Here is a 14,613-nt window from a genome sequence, read left to right as displayed (position 1 = left end):
AAGAACACTGCAATCTATTTCCACTCAGCCTTCATCATGACTCCAAAAGCATTCCAGCCCCCGAGTTCGCCAATCTCACTAGTATGCGTGCGAGCTTTTATCGCGAAGAATTTTGTCTTCGTGGGTGTTGCAGTTGCATACCTTGCCCTTGTTCGTTGGTTGCGTTACAAGCGTACCAACAGGATTGCATCTCCCTTTGCAGATGGGAAAAGGCCGTTATCGGGCATGACTACGCAAGAAGCGTTCGAAATCATGACCCAGCTGCAATCCCTTGAGTTCCCTTATGCGATGAACAAGGCGCGAAGTGTTGCTCTTTTGAAGGTATGTGGTAGTACTCCAGTCCTTGTGGTATTCCGCTAACTTGGTTATGTAGGCGGGCGGGATACCCACGATGTCAAAGCTCTTCGCTGTCACTGGTCAAAACAACGTCAGGAATGCGGGAAGGCGAGCTGTTGATACGGAGATTCTTCTGCGCGAATCACAAACTCAGCCGCGGAATTCCGAGCGTTACATGGACGCCGTTGCACGAATGAACTACCTCCACGCTCGATATCGTAAAGCGGGAAAGATCCTCGACATGGACCTTCTGCACACTTTGGGCGACGGAGCGTTGGAGATCTTACACGTCATAGACAACGAAGAGTGGCGGAAACTCAGCGATGTCGAAAAGTGCGCCGTAGGGATCTTTCATCGCAATCTTGGCGAAGACTTGGAGATCCCATTTACTCCATTGAAAAGCTTCCAGTCAGGATGGCAGGATGGGTTGCATTTTGTGACTGATCTGATCGAATGGACGAAAGAATACGAGAAAGAGGTTGCGAAGCCGACGGCAACAGGAGATCAGTATGTGAGAGTCTATGTTGATTCAGCCAGCAAGAATATGGGCAAGGGAGTCACGGCACTCCTTAGACAGGTCATTGGTTCGGATCTGGATGATACGATGAGGACAAGCCTCTGCATCGAAGCTCCTGGCCTGTTCGTGTCTGCTCTCCTGTTCATCATCAGGAACACCCGCAAGACGCTCCTCCGCTACCTCGCGCTACCCCGCCCAGAGTTTTTCGCCTATCAATCCGTCGCGTCTACTCCAAATGCCGAGGGCTTGTACAACTTCAGTCATGGAGGTTTCCAACCTTGGTATGTTCAACCTGGCTTCTTGTCGATTTGGAGTCCTAGCGCGGTGCTTCTGAGGATGTTTGGCGCTAGGAAACCCGGCAGCGAAGGCGACAGGTATAAGCCAACAGGGTATGACTTGAAGACAATCGGACCGCCACCGCAGGAGGGCAAGGGTCTTGAGGAGATGAGGGCGACAGTCGAGTTTATGATGGGTCGGGGAGCAGGTGAATGTCCGTTTGCGGGTATGAAGCGGCGTAAGGAGTTTGTTGTGGCGAAAGAGTAAAGATAATCATGCAAAGAAGTTAATGATGTCGCAGGCCAGGCAAGGCCTTGGAGACCCACGGGCAAGATCCGTCTTGATAAATCCTGCCGCGCGCTTCCTTTAGGTAAGCACGGTCAAGGTTATCAATAGAACACACCACACCCAAACTTCGTTTTGGTTGCTCAACCGTAACAAACACCTTTAGCGCATAAAGCGTGACGCATGACAATCAGCAGCGGAAGACCAAGAGTAACGGACAAAGGTAGATAGTCAAGAACGGACAAAATTTGGTCTATTTGTGAAGTTGCCTGCCAAAAGTTCATCGCTTTTGTGAGCTGGCCATACGGTTCGGATTAGACATGAGCAAAGCTGATTTTGGGGAGTTTTCGCGCTATTTGTAAGCAACATGCAACTGTGGCAGGTACCCACTACTTAGGTAGTATAGTAGGGACGTTAGAGAGAAGGCTTATAACTATGTATTAGTGCAATCGAACAAGAATAGGGAGCTAGAGAAAAACAGAGATAGGGACGTAGCCGTGGTAGACGGGCATGGCTAAGATGTGGAGTTAGAGTTGGATATTAATGCTAGCATACCCAGGGCCGCTGAGAGTCTGTCTAAGTAGTCGTCCGCACTCGCGACCAAGCCTCTGCCTCCGCGGCTCATTAGTCTTTCTCTTCTCGCTCCTGCTCTCGATAGTGTGAGTGAATGCAGGTGAATTCAGTCTCCCGCCCTTCTCCAAAAGTCACTGTCATTGTCAATGTCATAATCATCATCACAATCGCCACCATCATCATCATAACCCGAATAATAATCTTCAAGGTCACTAAATGACTCGTCGAAGCCAGACTCTTCCACATATTCCGTTGTACTTATTGTCCATCCGTGACTCTTCATTTCCCTCCTCATATGATCACTTGGGCCATCCTCGTACACCTCGACAATGATCTCTTGTAGGGACGAAATGGCTCTGAAGCGAGTATTGACCAGCTTTAACGCCTCACCAACGACCCTGAAGTTGTCTAGCGCATCGAGCCTGAGCTCCATGGCATATGTGCTGGAGAGGGACGTCGTAAGCGTGCTCAGGTTGGCGCAGTCGCTCTGGATCTTCGCGAGGATGCGAAGGCTGTCGTCCTCGAAGGTGACATCATTGGGTTCCAGGTAGCCGAAATCCGGAAAATCGATACGGATGTGTCGGATGTAGTCTGCGTTGTTGCGGCCGATTTGCTCGAGGAACGAGGCTACGTGCTCAGGGGTGCACAAGGTGAAATCGAAGCGATTCTGGGCATAAAGCAGCGAGCTAGCTTCGCTGTGGACCGCCTTGTTCGCGAGAAGCAGGCCCGGAGTAAGCACTCGGACTTGCGAGCGCCCAAGCCAAGGGTGTGTGGGGCACGCAACGGGTGTTTGGAGCACTAAGAGTTGTTCATATATGTCGTTGCGGACTTCGCTGGGGAGGCTGAGGAAATTTGTCGGCATGTCAGCGGACGTGAGCCGTTGATGCTGTAAAATTCAGCAAACGCTTCTCTACAAGTTATAGATTCCAGACCTTGCGTGTAGAGGATCGAATAATATCAGTTATCTTCTCGAATAGTTGTCGGTAACGAGTACGTTGGCGGTGGTCGGGTGTTCTGGCAGGGTGCGGGCGAAAAATTTTTGCTGCGGGGAATTCTGGGTCACCCAAAAGAAGTGAGATCATAGATAACAACACGTGCATAATAAGTTACCTACCTAGGTAACGCTGTTCTGGGGCTCGTCAGCAGACTCAACAACTGCCCCACAAAACCGCGCCACGCAGCCGCTATCAGAGGGTAGGTTCAGTTTTGAACCTGCATCCTATTGGCCCGGAGAACCAGACGGGGGAACGTTATTGGGACCCTTTAGAGACTCCGGCTAGGCTTTGCCTTCTTCGTTCGTTTTGGATCCTAAGATTGTGAAAAGGTTATACAAATACGCTCTGAGAATCAAGCCTTCAGCCAATTACGAGATCCACTATTAACCACTATATGTCGACTCAAAGGAGGTATCCTCTCCAACCACAATCCTATACGCAACCTTTGCATATTCCTCCGCCCGCCTTGAGTCCTCCCAAGCCCCTGTGGCCTGAAAGGCAGTCCTCGCATGCAGGAATGCTTCTACGAGGTGATCTAGCACCAAACCCCACTTCACAACTCTGAAGCTTGCAGAGGAAGAGTCCGCGCCAACGATAATAAAGCCCAGCGCCGTCAGAACCTTACCGACAGATTCCAGTCCTTTGATCATGTCGTTCCGTGCAATATAGACGCGTACCAGCAGCAATCGTGGGTCCCAGAGTAAGAGGCGGGGCACCTCATCCGCGGGTCGCGTGTATGTGTTATCCAAAGCCTTGAGCAGACGCTCAACTTTACCCGTATTTATGCCGGAATCGCATACTCGCTTCATTCTTTCCAACAATTTCCGTCTCTCTGCGACAACAGTAGCCTTTGTCTCCTTAGCGTCTTGACAGATGGCGCAGTCACAGACAAACTCCCAGGTTTTGAGCATTTCCTGCGAATTCTTCAGACGGGTTCCGTCGGGGCTCTGGTACCAGAATGTGATTTCTGTGTCAGGCTCCAGGTCTTGGGTTGCGCGCACGATCATCATGTCGCCAATGAAGGAGCGGCGAGCGTTGCTGGTACAACTGTGGTTGATGTATGAGGCTTGGGTCCATATACCACATGAATGATAGGCAGTTGGCTCTTTGGCATTGTTGGCTAGAAGATCTTTATGAGTGATCAAGCTGGAGAGGGGGCAGCCAAAGACGTTGAAGGACATGATCCGTTCAACGAGAAACCTAGTTGTGCGTATACAGTTAGTATAGGTGATATTCTCTGTGATGTTTTGTAAATGAGGACTTACGTGTCAACTATTGGCTTTCCATCCACTGCAGGCGTGTGCACCGCTTCGTAGGTTCCATGATATAGAGTGGTGAATGCTGGAGCGACAGATGGGTTGCGATAGAGCTTCTGCACGATAATTCTGATGAGGTCGGCCTGGCCACCCATGAATCCTTGGTTTGTTTCAGGATTCATCAAGAGGGTGACTTTTGAGTTACTCTCATCACTCTCGGTTGCGTAAGCATGACTGAAGGCTTTCTCGCACATGAGCAAGTCTCCTGCCTTTACGGCCTTCGTCAAGAACAACCCGCGGCCCTTGTTCTGCGTCTTTCTTATTTCGACAGGCCCGATGTACGTGGCGTGATCCAACTGAGGCGGTCGACACTTCTTAGCCTCTGCTTGAAGTAGCTTGAAATTATAGTCTCCGGTATTTTGCTCTGAGTATCGACTTCGAGCGCGATCAAGTACCGCTAACGCTTGTTTGTTGTTTGGAAAGTTGGTGCGCAGTAATCCAAGCACTTCGCAACACTCGCTAAACCGACCGAGGAAGTACAGTGCCTCAGCTGCCCGAAACAGCGCCTTCTCCGTAGGGTTGGGGCCGAAGTCAGGGAAACCCGTATCAGAGAGTGCAGCATCGAACTGCTTGGTTTTGAGAAAAGCAAGCGATCTGTTACGTTTGATAATCTCGATCTCGGTTGCCGTGGCTGGTTGCGAAAGGGCATCCGAATACCTGTTCAGGCGGCTTAGCGCGCGTTGATGCCTCTCAGATGAGCTATGCTTACTCCGTAATCGCCTGCCAGTATTTCCCCTCTCCCATAGCAGAGTTGCCGTTGATCTTCAATGACTGGGCAGAGCATTCTGCTTCGAGAACTCGACGGCGCCATGTTTCAGGTATCCTGGAATCGTCCTCTTTGACATGAATGACGTCGGAGAGATGATCCACACGTAGGCCGTACCCGCCAGATGCCATAACTTTGAAATAGGGCTCCTTAACTAGTAAGATCGTACCAACATTGACGATGTCGCCGGCTTCACGGATATCTTCCTCTTCCTGCTGATATAGTTGTAGCATAATGACATCAGCACGATCATCTTCACCCAAAACCATAATCCCTGTCATCCGGCTAGGCGGCGTAATAGCTCGCAGTAGGAGATATGTGCCTCGGTGGTGTGTCTCAAGCTGAAGATCCCGGATCGTGATGCGACTTAACTCAGCCAGAGGCGCAGTACATGGTGGGTATGGTGGCGGGATAAATGACGAATGAATCATGTGTCCTTGATCGTGTGTGCCTCTTGCCATAAGGGCCATCATGAATTTAAGATACGTCTGCTCTCTAGGCTCCCAATCGCGAGGACGCTGACCTTTGCGCTTTTTGGCCTTTTGCAAAGTCTGCTTCTGAGTTTGAATCTGCTGGGAATACTGGTCGGTAACGTTGTGAACATCCATTGTGAGCTGGCGGCGGCGGCGGCGGCGATGGTGACACTCTCTGTCGTTGAAGAGAATTCGAGCTGCGATTACAATTACAAGAGGCGGTCGGCGCGTTTAGATTATAAATAGGACTACCCTTCCCTTATAGAGATGTTCGCCATGGCGGGGAATGGCTGCTACAGCCACTTCACCGGTATTTGTGTGGTTACACAAAGCTGCACGAAGGCGCCGTAGATGGTCGAAAATGGTAGCATGCATCATGCGTGGCATCGTGTCGGTTTGCTACTGGTTGGCGGATTGAGCATGAGGCCAAGATAAATACTCGAATTGCAACTAGAATGGACCACTCGCTGCCATTCATATACTGGACAAAACCATTGCCGTGGAAGCCCGCATAGGCGTGCGCTAACAAACCACTTCGGCCTTTGAAGTGACACGTCCCGGAGACACACAACACCATACACGCTTGGCGATTGACTCTATGAACCCCGACGCTGCTGTCAGGTTCTCGCGATGCAGAGAGTGTCGCGGCCTAGCTTCAGTCTGACGAGGCTGAGAGCGAAGGTTGCGCTTCTGCAGTTGCCAAGGCCTAGTGGTGGCCAGGCCAGTAGAGAGGTTCAGCTGGGGCGCGGCTAAGTCTATCCGACGCGTATCGTCGCCGTGACCTCTAAGCGCTCTAACTAAGGCAAAATATTTTGCATATGTTATTTCGTTCCCTGCTTCTAGACACACACTCTCTAGCCTATACCGTTCCTCTACGAAACTACGTTCCCTACAACAAAAACAGGCATCTCGTTCGTAAAATTCTTCACATCCCCCGTAAGCTCCGCCATTTCTTCCTGGTCCCCAGTGGCCTCCTCCCAAGCCTGTATATCCTTCCAATGCATAGTGACCGTATACGCGAATTCAGAGTCAGGCTTTGGCACGACCATGTAGCCGTCCGTCATGCCATGCGGCTCCCAGAGCTTTTTCGCAAGGGGAAAGTGGTGCGAGAGGTAGTAGGAGAGGTTGAAATGGAGATTGGGCGTGCGCTTGTAGAGGACGGTGACGATGACGCCGGGCTTTGCGGGGGTGGTGGTCATCTTGTTGGTTGGGTGGGAGGGTTGAAGGGCAGTTCGGTGCGGTGGTAGGACTGGGGTAAGGGCGTGTTCGTGTTGAGTGATGTGTGAATGACAATGAGAGGGCGGGTTCTCGAGGGCCTTTTATGGAGAGTTGGGCTTCTAGCGGCTGTTGACGGACGAAAGGTATGTGCGGTCAATATGGCCGTCTGTGGACGCCGTCATCTCGTCCGAGTGGAATTCCGCTGGAGGATTCGGGGAGGCTTGAGACGACCAACGATGAAATACCCTAATTAGTTAGCGCCAGCCCCCAGAAGCGCAACACATACCAATGTCAGCCTGAAGCATGACACTTTCGCTTTGTCGTAGGGAAGAATCACTACCCGCCGTAGATATTCGATTGTGTGCATATTGCATTGGGCGTTGTTGCAGTTCGCGCTGCGGTCCACGTTTGGAGCGCCGATTCCACTTTTAGATAGTACGCGACACAAACAATAGCCCACGACAAGCTCCGACCCCGCAACCTCGGCGCATCTTCTAAATTTGTTGTTTGTTTACAGATCCATGGGTAGGCTAATAGAGGCTTACCTATTACACGAGCCTCGTATCGCATCCTACTCTCCCATCACGCCTGTGGGAACTGCTCGCACTGTGAAGTCACGGACAACATCCGATTTTGCGAGAATGGCAACTTTGCGGGATTAAAGGGCTATGGTGGGATGGCGGAGTATCCTCTGCTGGAGAACATTTCGAACTAAACAGAATGGTACCTAGAACGCCATGTATTCAACGTCGTCGAGCTGGAAGAGTGCAATGCATCGTCGATCGCGGTTGGCATAGAATCCGCCTTTTGCTGCAGCATTGATATCGGGCCGTTGAGGCGCGCGTAAGATGACTTTCATTTCCCCATCAGAGTCTGTGGGAAGCAGATATGCTCCGCTCATCTTGTCCACTCCTGTTAAATAGGAAATGACGGTAAAGGTTGCTCCGAGAGGCTTCGCTAGTACCAGGGTCCCGTTAAGCCCCTCTCTCGCAACGAAGACGCTGCGATCGAGGCGCGCAGTGGGGCATATAGCCCAAGCGTGTTTGAGATACTCAACCTCCGGCGCTAGTTTGATCGAGGGAACTGAAGTGACGGGCTTATGTTTTCCTGGGTTGGCCATATCGAGGCTCATCAAAAGATTGTAATCATCAACCATTTCTTTCTGTCGCTTCGCCACCTCCTCGGGATCCTCCTGGGGCTCGTAAGGCAGCAGTTTGTTGGCGTCGTGAAAAGAGATGGTGACGAGTTGGAACTTCTGGAGCTCTGCATGCGCCATGGCTTGAAGGTTCGGACGAGCAACGTCTCGAAGATCTCGAAAAGTGGCGAGCAAGCTGATCTCCTCCCAGTACCCGGTCTGAATCCTTGAAAGTTCTTCGCAAACCGCGTCGATGTTGTCAGCTGGAATAATAGTGTCGATTCGAGCACCTATTACTCTCCTAAGTGCAACGCCGTTCCCTTCCAATCGACATTCAGGTTTCTCGTCCAAGGATGTGCGAAGATGCTGTGCAAAGTCGGAGACCCCGGTAAAGCTTGGTGCTCCGAAAGTGAGCGCTCGGTTTGTCGAATTCCTCATAGGTTGGTCCATTGCGTAGGTGTAGAAGTCTAGATCCATCTCGGCGGAAGCCCCCGCAATGTTTGCCTGGAAGTTGTAGATCTTGACTCCTCGGCCACGTATCGCATCCACAACTTTCTTGAGAGCTACATGAACATGGTCGTTATTCTGATAGTCGTAAGCTACGTTGCACATGGAGGCCCAGCAGGCGACTAAATCGGCCGGGAAACGTGCTTTACGCTCGGACAGATTGAACGCATTCAGCATTAGATGCAGCCGAGTACGGAATCGTTGTTCTGAAGTGCGCTCCTTGCCTGGTACGAGTTAGCGTAGCTGGGAGGATGGGGGAAATTCCTAGTACCTGCAAGACGAAGGCGGAGCTGATTGTGCATGCCCGTAAATGGAAATATATTGTCAACGAAAACCTCATTCCAATCAACTTCTTCTGAAGAACAGAATACATCTTCTTGTGGGAAAAGCCCCATGAGGTCCTCGACGAAGGCCGGAACATCCGCGACCTTCATGCGGCATTTCACTGCCGCTGATGCCATCGACTGGAATGTCTTGAGATGCATGGAAAGTCTGACCGCCGCGCGAATGACGCAAGTTTTCACGTTGGGGAGAAGTGCCATCGCACCCTCGTCAGACTGTCGGTTCTCGCATGCGACATCAACGTCCTTCGCCAGTGCCCATTCTTGAAACGTCCACGCACGTCGAAAATAGGTGCTGCTATGGACACCACGCTTGTGGTCTTCGAAGCTAGCGAGGAAGAATTCTACGACCGTTTGGTGAGAGGCATTGAACGTATCCCAGGTTATCTTCTCGAAGTCTAGTAAGCCCATGCCATCTTGCTCAAGAGCGGCGTTCATCATAACGCGGAGGTTGGTAAAACAATCCTGATCAGCAGCTGGAAGCAAGACCAGCACAGTCTCTGCGCGGTCGTAAATTTGCCCCATTGCAGCTATCTGGATTTGTTTATCCGAATGGCTATCCTGGTCGATTGACAGTGCATCCAACCACACTCCATCACAATCGTTCTTCGTTGCAGCAAGCGAAAGAAGAGTGCTGAATCGATCTGGGCCCGCCATTGGAATATCCTTTCGTTCACCGCATCTACAATAGATGCCGAGATTTTTCACCTCGCCCCAGACGTAGGACACTGCTTTGTATTTCACGTCGGTCGGTATTCCAGTCAAGATCGTTGCGGCGAACTCTCTTGTTCGGAAGACGAATCTTCCCGTGCATGCCCGGCACGCTTCAGCGAAGAAGCCAGCAAATGCCGAATCAGTCTGGGATAGGGGGCCAGCGATGCGTAGCGCGCGAGACTTCGAAGGGCTGATGGTAATCGGCTCCGACTTTCCATTCGACGTGTCCATCTTTCCCAGACACTCCCTCTGCCACACCGTCATAGGAGTACCTTCTGTCCGGTGGCGTTCTACGCGTCTGTACGCATTTTCCAATTCCCTACTAGTCTGCATCCTATATATTAGATATTGCGATGCTTTCGAGGGGTGGGAGGATTGTGCGCAAAGTTCGTCTATGGAGCTCCCGGAAGGGTTAATAAGATACGCTGCAGAAGGGGATCAGTCTCTGGAGCGACACTATCGCATAGTATGAAGACGAAGATGTATAGGCCTCAGAAGACTCACAGAAGTAATTTTCGCTCACGAAGTGTCTCCAGGAGGATATTAGAAGTAGTAACTGACCGTGGGGACTCCGCAAAGGAGCGAAAAGTTGAAGCGAACTCTCGGTCGATGCATTTCAGCCTTGCTGCTGCTGCCTAGCCTCAGAGAAATCCAGAACGATCGGTGGCCGATCGCTGCAAGCCACGTTTCAGTATGGGTTGAGTTTGTTTTTATTGTGGCGTAACCGAGGGACTGGCAAAACTCCAGCTCTTTCGTTATCCCATCTCTCAACGCCGATCGAGTCCGAGAACTGTGCCTTACAAGGTTATAAAAGAGCACCGAACTACGACGTGGGCTTAAGAGGGCATATTAGCCCCCGGTGACGCCCCCGGCCATCGACACAGTATTATAGGATAACCCTGGAAACAACAATGCGTGAAAGCAGCCCTTCGATAACAAAATACGCTACCTGGCGGCTGGTCGGGGACATTGAGGAAGATAATGATGGGCAACTCTTCGGGGAAACGCGGAACCAATCCGGATTTACGATAAACCCTCTAGCTCCGTGCCAAGCCACTAAACGCCGTCAGCAGCGACGTCGCGTTTGCACATTCATCTCGTCCATTCGGACGAATTATTGCTACCACCATCGAACGGGATAATGAAGATGTGGAGCTTCAGGATTCCGACCCCCCTAGGGCACCTCGCGCGATCTGCGGCCTGTCGGACCTGACTGCTTATCATTATCCGGGATCGCCACCCGGTGGAAAAGTCACTTCTCTTGCTCCTCAAAGCCGCATCATTACGTCCACAATGCTCAACACCTTCTCTGCGGAACCGGAAATATCGCCTCGGCAGTATGAGCTGGAAGACCCATCCATCGTCAAACCCCGACCGAAGCGACACCAAGTCGCGCGGGCCTGCGTCTGGTGTCGTACATACCGGATCAAGTGCGATGCTAGCTATCCGTGCCGTAATTGTAAGGCGAAGGGGCGTAGATGCTACGCTGAGAAAGGGAAGGACGACGTGCGAACTTTCTCACACGCCATGAAGTGGGTCCATCGCCCGCTGGTCCCTTGATACACAGCCCTTAACACACGCTCAGGGTGGTCGATCGTCTGAAAGATCGAGTAAAAGAACTCGAAGAGAAGCTACAGAGCTTGAGCCTGGAGGCCCTCCAAAATAAGCAGTCAGTAGACGAAGCACAACCGACACCGCCCTCTGCCTCTCTTCCTGTGAACCTTGACCCGTTGGCCGAGCATGGAGGGAACAAGAAGTATTACAACTGGGATTTCGTGTCTACGGGGACTACTCGCGCGACTCAGCAATGCTATGGCCCGTCCTCATCGTTCTACTTCATCGGCCAGATGACCACCTATCTGGATGCGGCGGATCATCAGCAGCATCAGGGTATGGGACGTTCTGATTGCTTCCGTGGATCCTTTTTGAGCTGTTCCGGCGACCTAGAGTGCATAGTATTCAAAGAGCGTTTCAGAGGCCAAGGCCAACCATTTGCGGAACACGACCTGTCTCGATCGCAGGAAGAGCTCTTTCTGAACTTGTACTGGCAAATCTACCATGACATCTATCCTATATTGAACAAGGAAGAATTCAACGCCCACTACGCCGCCCTATGGGACACGACAAAAGCCCTAAGGCAACCATCAGCGCTAGTCGACATCGTCCTCGCGCTATGCATGCAATGGGAAGCAGGTTCGAACATCGCCATCTTGTATCCTGAACGGTCTAGCACAGGAGACGCTACTATGGCAGGCCACTGGTTTCACCGTCGATGCCAGTACCTGCTCACGGACGAGCTGGAAGAGCCTTCAATCAGGACCTTCCAGTGCTACCTGCTCTCCGTGCTTTGGCTATCTACCGCTTCTTTGCACAACATGGCGCACAGTGTCTTGGCCGCAGGCATCCGAACTGGCATCATTCTCGGATTGCACATTGACCCACCTGACTCTTTGCCCACAGGTGAGCGCGAGTTCCGAAAGCGGCTTTGGTGGACGATGTACGTACTAGAGATGAAGTTTGCCATGGAGCTTGGACGACCCCTCGCCGTCAACTTTTCCCAGGTCACTTGCGGTCTACCCGGAGACTGCGAGCTAGTACCAGATCATGATGAACAAGCTTCTCGCCCGCCATCGTTCAACACTCAGTTCTTAAAGCTGTTTCTGTCGACTAGAGCGATTTACATCACGTTTTATTCCAAGTGCGGGGAGGTACTCGGAAAGTCTGGACATAAGACGCTATATCATGACCAGGAGAACCTGGAAATATGCGCAAAATTCCTCTCAAAGAAGATCAGCTACCTACAGGCCTGGCTGCAACAGGTCCCCGGGGCCCTTAGACCTAAGCGAAGAAACCGCGGACAGTCCTTCTCTACGGATCGCTCGGAGCTCGATATCTCATCGTCAGCCGATGACAAGATTGCCCGGCAAAGTCTATATCTTGAGCTGCTCTATCACGACCTATCCATGAGCTTGTACCGGCCCTTCATTGCCTTCTCCAAATCTACGAGGTTGGCGGGCTCGGAGACTGAGAAGCATGCCATTTCCAGCGTCAACCACGCTATCACCATTACCAGCATCATTCACCAAGTACTCAATGAGAAGAATTACCTCAATGGCTGGCACGAAACCTTCCGGTGGCAATGGAATGCGGCGCTCTCACTCATCGGGTTTATCTTGGCGTTCCCTGGGGGCCCAAATACCTCCAGCGCTCGGAAAGCATTAGGCACGGTACTCTCAACCTTTCAACTCCTATCCAAGAATATGCCAAGTGCTGCGAGAGCCGCGACTCTTATTCGGGATCTGGCTGCGAGAACCGATGTGCTCATCTCTAGCGCCGAAGCTTCCCTTCTTGGCAGCACGATGAGAATGCCATCCATAGCCTCATCGAGCGACCTCAGTACTCCAGAAATAGATGGGCTGGAATTCGGAGTCGACGTGCTAGTAGACCCAACCGTTATATCGAAATTGGGCGGGGATGAAAGGCAATTTCAGAACACCTTAGCCAGTTCTTCCGGCTTCGCGTTCACATCGGATTCCTTCAGCGGTCTCGGGGATATCGACATGGACGATGAGACGATGTTAGAGTTTCTGGACTTTGGCACGTTAGGCGATCTCTGAAAGCCACCTCGTCGAGCAAACCGTCCTGTAAGGCGAGGTGGCTTCCGGATCCGCTAGGTATCTCGCCGCTGATCACGGTTCGTCCCGAGCGAAGGAATGATTCACCGTAGCTCAATTTGTCTCTACTCTTTTGGAATGGCGACTTCCAAGACTATTGGCGACCGCTAGGCACTATTTCCCCGCACTATTCAGCCGGTCACGTGGACGCTGCTTCGGCTACGTACCTAGGCACCCCTTGGGCACCTTCTGCCTCCAGGGATAGGGTCATCGAGACCTGCCAATTTTTTTCTCCTTGTGTTGCTCTTCGTGCTTCTGATTGCTTTATGGATCATAACCTGGGTACGTTGTTCGCTACATCCCGGATCATAGCCACCTTGGCGTAGTGGAGTGACAACACGAAGTCGCGTGACCCCGCGCAGCATCGCTCATCCATTAATAGCTCTCCGCATGCACACGGCCTCTCGTTTAGCTATAGTGTGTCGATCACCCGCAAAACCCTTTCCCATTCAGGGTCTCACGATGTCAGATGCCTATACTCCATCGGGGTGTCCAAGGTAGTACCAAAACAGGAGCTCACGAGTCGTTATATTTCTCTCACGTATGAAAAACCCAGACAAAGACAGACTCTACTCCTAAGCGCGCCACAATATTACCCCTCTGTCTACACGAGCGCTGGCTGTTTTTCGCCGCATTGGAGAAGCTCTGGCGCTCGTGACGATATCATTCGCTCAACATGATTGGCATCTTCGCCCTCGGGAGGCTGGAGTCAATAGTCTGCCTGGGCATGTGCTATCTTTACTTCGGTGCCATCGACCATTGAGCTGAAAGGCCTTCTGGTCCTCCGGGCTCCCTCGGGATATCCTGATCGTGTTCTATCCCATCTAAGCATAAAACGACCCACCGCTCTTCCCACTTGATCTCAGAATCGTCTTCAAGATCGAAATCCATAAGATACCGAACAACACAACCATACGAAATATCAACCTCGACCGAACGCACCCTCAATCACATCAACCATGAAGCTGGGTCTCATTCTCGCTCTCGCGACTCTCGCGCTCGCCCATCCCCCACCACCTGCTCAGTGCCCGCAGTGCAAGCCGCTGCCTCCCGACAACCAGTGCCACATTACGACGTCGTGCACGTTCAACTGGGGCCATACGGGACCCGGTGCGGCGCCGTACTACTGCGCTTGCCGCCACGGCTACCGCGCAACCGGCTACGATCCGAAGGATACCAGCATTCAATGGCGTCTGCCGTGGTATGCGGGCCCGAATGGCCAGCCGAGCCAGGAGGGACGCGTCTTCGTCAAGCCTGGTGTGAATTGCGATACGCTTTGCGATAAGTGGTATGACGGTGCGAAGGGGTGCCAGGAGGTTCAGCTGAGGTCAAATTGTATGTAGGGGTTGAGAAGAGAGGGATGGGGTCGTGAGGAGGAATAATGGGGTTGGTTATTTGAAAGGAGACGTCGGATAGAGCAAATTTGGGGTTTCCGTCTCGTAACGCGAAAGATGGAGAAGGAGGTATGAGCGTTGGACTTGCCCAGA

The 14,613-nt window shown here is 51.9% G+C and overlaps 7 protein-coding genes across 7 annotated transcripts; 3 read left to right on the top strand and 4 right to left on the bottom strand.

The window, feature by feature from the left end:
- The first annotated feature begins 17 nt into the window (after positions 1-17).
- Positions 18-1,486, top strand: BU26DRAFT_517014 (uncharacterized protein). Its single transcript, XM_033828467.1, has 2 exons — positions 18-321; positions 374-1,486. The coding sequence occupies exons 1-2, from the start codon at positions 37-39 to the stop codon at positions 1,394-1,396; spliced, it is 1,308 nt and encodes a 435-aa protein (XP_033687379.1). The 5' UTR covers positions 18-36; the 3' UTR covers positions 1,397-1,486.
- A 449-nt stretch (positions 1,487-1,935) lies between these two features.
- BU26DRAFT_517013 (uncharacterized protein) lies at positions 1,936-3,024 on the bottom strand. Its single transcript, XM_033828466.1, has 2 exons — positions 2,920-3,024; positions 1,936-2,873 (listed from the first exon to the last, which is right to left on the bottom strand). The coding sequence occupies exon 2, from the start codon at positions 2,847-2,849 to the stop codon at positions 2,094-2,096; it is 756 nt and encodes a 251-aa protein (XP_033687378.1). The 5' UTR covers positions 2,850-2,873; positions 2,920-3,024; the 3' UTR covers positions 1,936-2,093.
- Positions 3,025-3,365: 341 nt separating this feature from the next.
- On the bottom strand, positions 3,366-5,672 carry BU26DRAFT_479986 (uncharacterized protein; the record flags this gene model as incomplete). Its single annotated transcript, XM_033825686.1, has 3 exons — positions 3,366-4,182; positions 4,248-4,955; positions 5,008-5,672. The coding sequence occupies 3 exons, from the start codon at positions 5,670-5,672 to the stop codon at positions 3,366-3,368; spliced, it is 2,190 nt and encodes a 729-aa protein (XP_033687377.1).
- Positions 5,673-6,409: 737 nt separating this feature from the next.
- BU26DRAFT_562118 (uncharacterized protein) lies at positions 6,410-6,736 on the bottom strand (the record flags this gene model as incomplete). Its single annotated transcript, XM_033832994.1, has 1 exon — positions 6,410-6,736. One exon carries the CDS (start codon positions 6,734-6,736, stop codon positions 6,410-6,412), a length of 327 nt encoding a protein of 108 aa, XP_033687376.1.
- A 591-nt stretch (positions 6,737-7,327) lies between these two features.
- BU26DRAFT_256069 (uncharacterized protein) lies at positions 7,328-10,113 on the bottom strand. Its single transcript, XM_033821200.1, has 3 exons — positions 9,957-10,113; positions 8,669-9,877; positions 7,328-8,621 (listed from the first exon to the last, which is right to left on the bottom strand). Exons 2-3 carry the CDS (start codon positions 9,783-9,785, stop codon positions 7,483-7,485), a joined length of 2,256 nt encoding a protein of 751 aa, XP_033687375.1. The 5' UTR covers positions 9,786-9,877; positions 9,957-10,113; the 3' UTR covers positions 7,328-7,482.
- A 250-nt stretch (positions 10,114-10,363) lies between these two features.
- Positions 10,364-13,069, top strand: BU26DRAFT_502850 (uncharacterized protein; the record flags this gene model as incomplete). The annotated part of the gene is made up of 3 exons (XM_033826665.1): positions 10,364-10,411; positions 10,494-10,984; positions 11,038-13,069. 3 exons carry the CDS (start codon positions 10,364-10,366, stop codon positions 13,067-13,069), a joined length of 2,571 nt encoding a protein of 856 aa, XP_033687374.1.
- A 1,016-nt stretch (positions 13,070-14,085) lies between these two features.
- BU26DRAFT_502849 (uncharacterized protein) lies at positions 14,086-14,469 on the top strand (the record flags this gene model as incomplete). The annotated part of the gene is made up of 1 exon (XM_033826664.1): positions 14,086-14,469. The coding sequence occupies one exon, from the start codon at positions 14,086-14,088 to the stop codon at positions 14,467-14,469; it is 384 nt and encodes a 127-aa protein (XP_033687373.1).
- Between the last annotated feature and the right edge of the window lie 144 nt (positions 14,470-14,613).

The sequence above is a fragment of the Trematosphaeria pertusa genome (assembly GCF_010094035.1).
Source record: "Trematosphaeria pertusa strain CBS 122368 unplaced genomic scaffold BU26scaffold_4, whole genome shotgun sequence".
Lineage (NCBI taxonomy): Eukaryota > Fungi > Ascomycota > Dothideomycetes > Pleosporales > Trematosphaeriaceae > Trematosphaeria > Trematosphaeria pertusa.
This window is presented reverse-complemented; position numbering and strand designations above follow the sequence as displayed.

Coding starts and splice junctions, on each gene's coding strand:
- BU26DRAFT_517014 (XM_033828467.1), top strand. CDS start 37: ATGACTCCAAAAGCATTCCAGCCCCCGAGTTCGCCAATCTCACTAGTA. Junction 322..373: donor GAAGTGTTGCTCTTTTGAAG/GTATGTGGTAGT, acceptor TTGGTTATGTAG/GCGGGCGGGATACCCACGAT.
- BU26DRAFT_256069 (XM_033821200.1), bottom strand. CDS start 9,785: ATGCAGACTAGTAGGGAATTGGAAAATGCGTACAGACGCGTAGAACGC. Junction 8,622..8,668: donor GCTCCGCCTTCGTCTTGCAG/GTACTAGGAATT, acceptor AACTCGTACCAG/GCAAGGAGCGCACTTCAGAA.
- BU26DRAFT_517013 (XM_033828466.1), bottom strand. CDS start 2,849: ATGCCGACAAATTTCCTCAGCCTCCCCAGCGAAGTCCGCAACGACATA.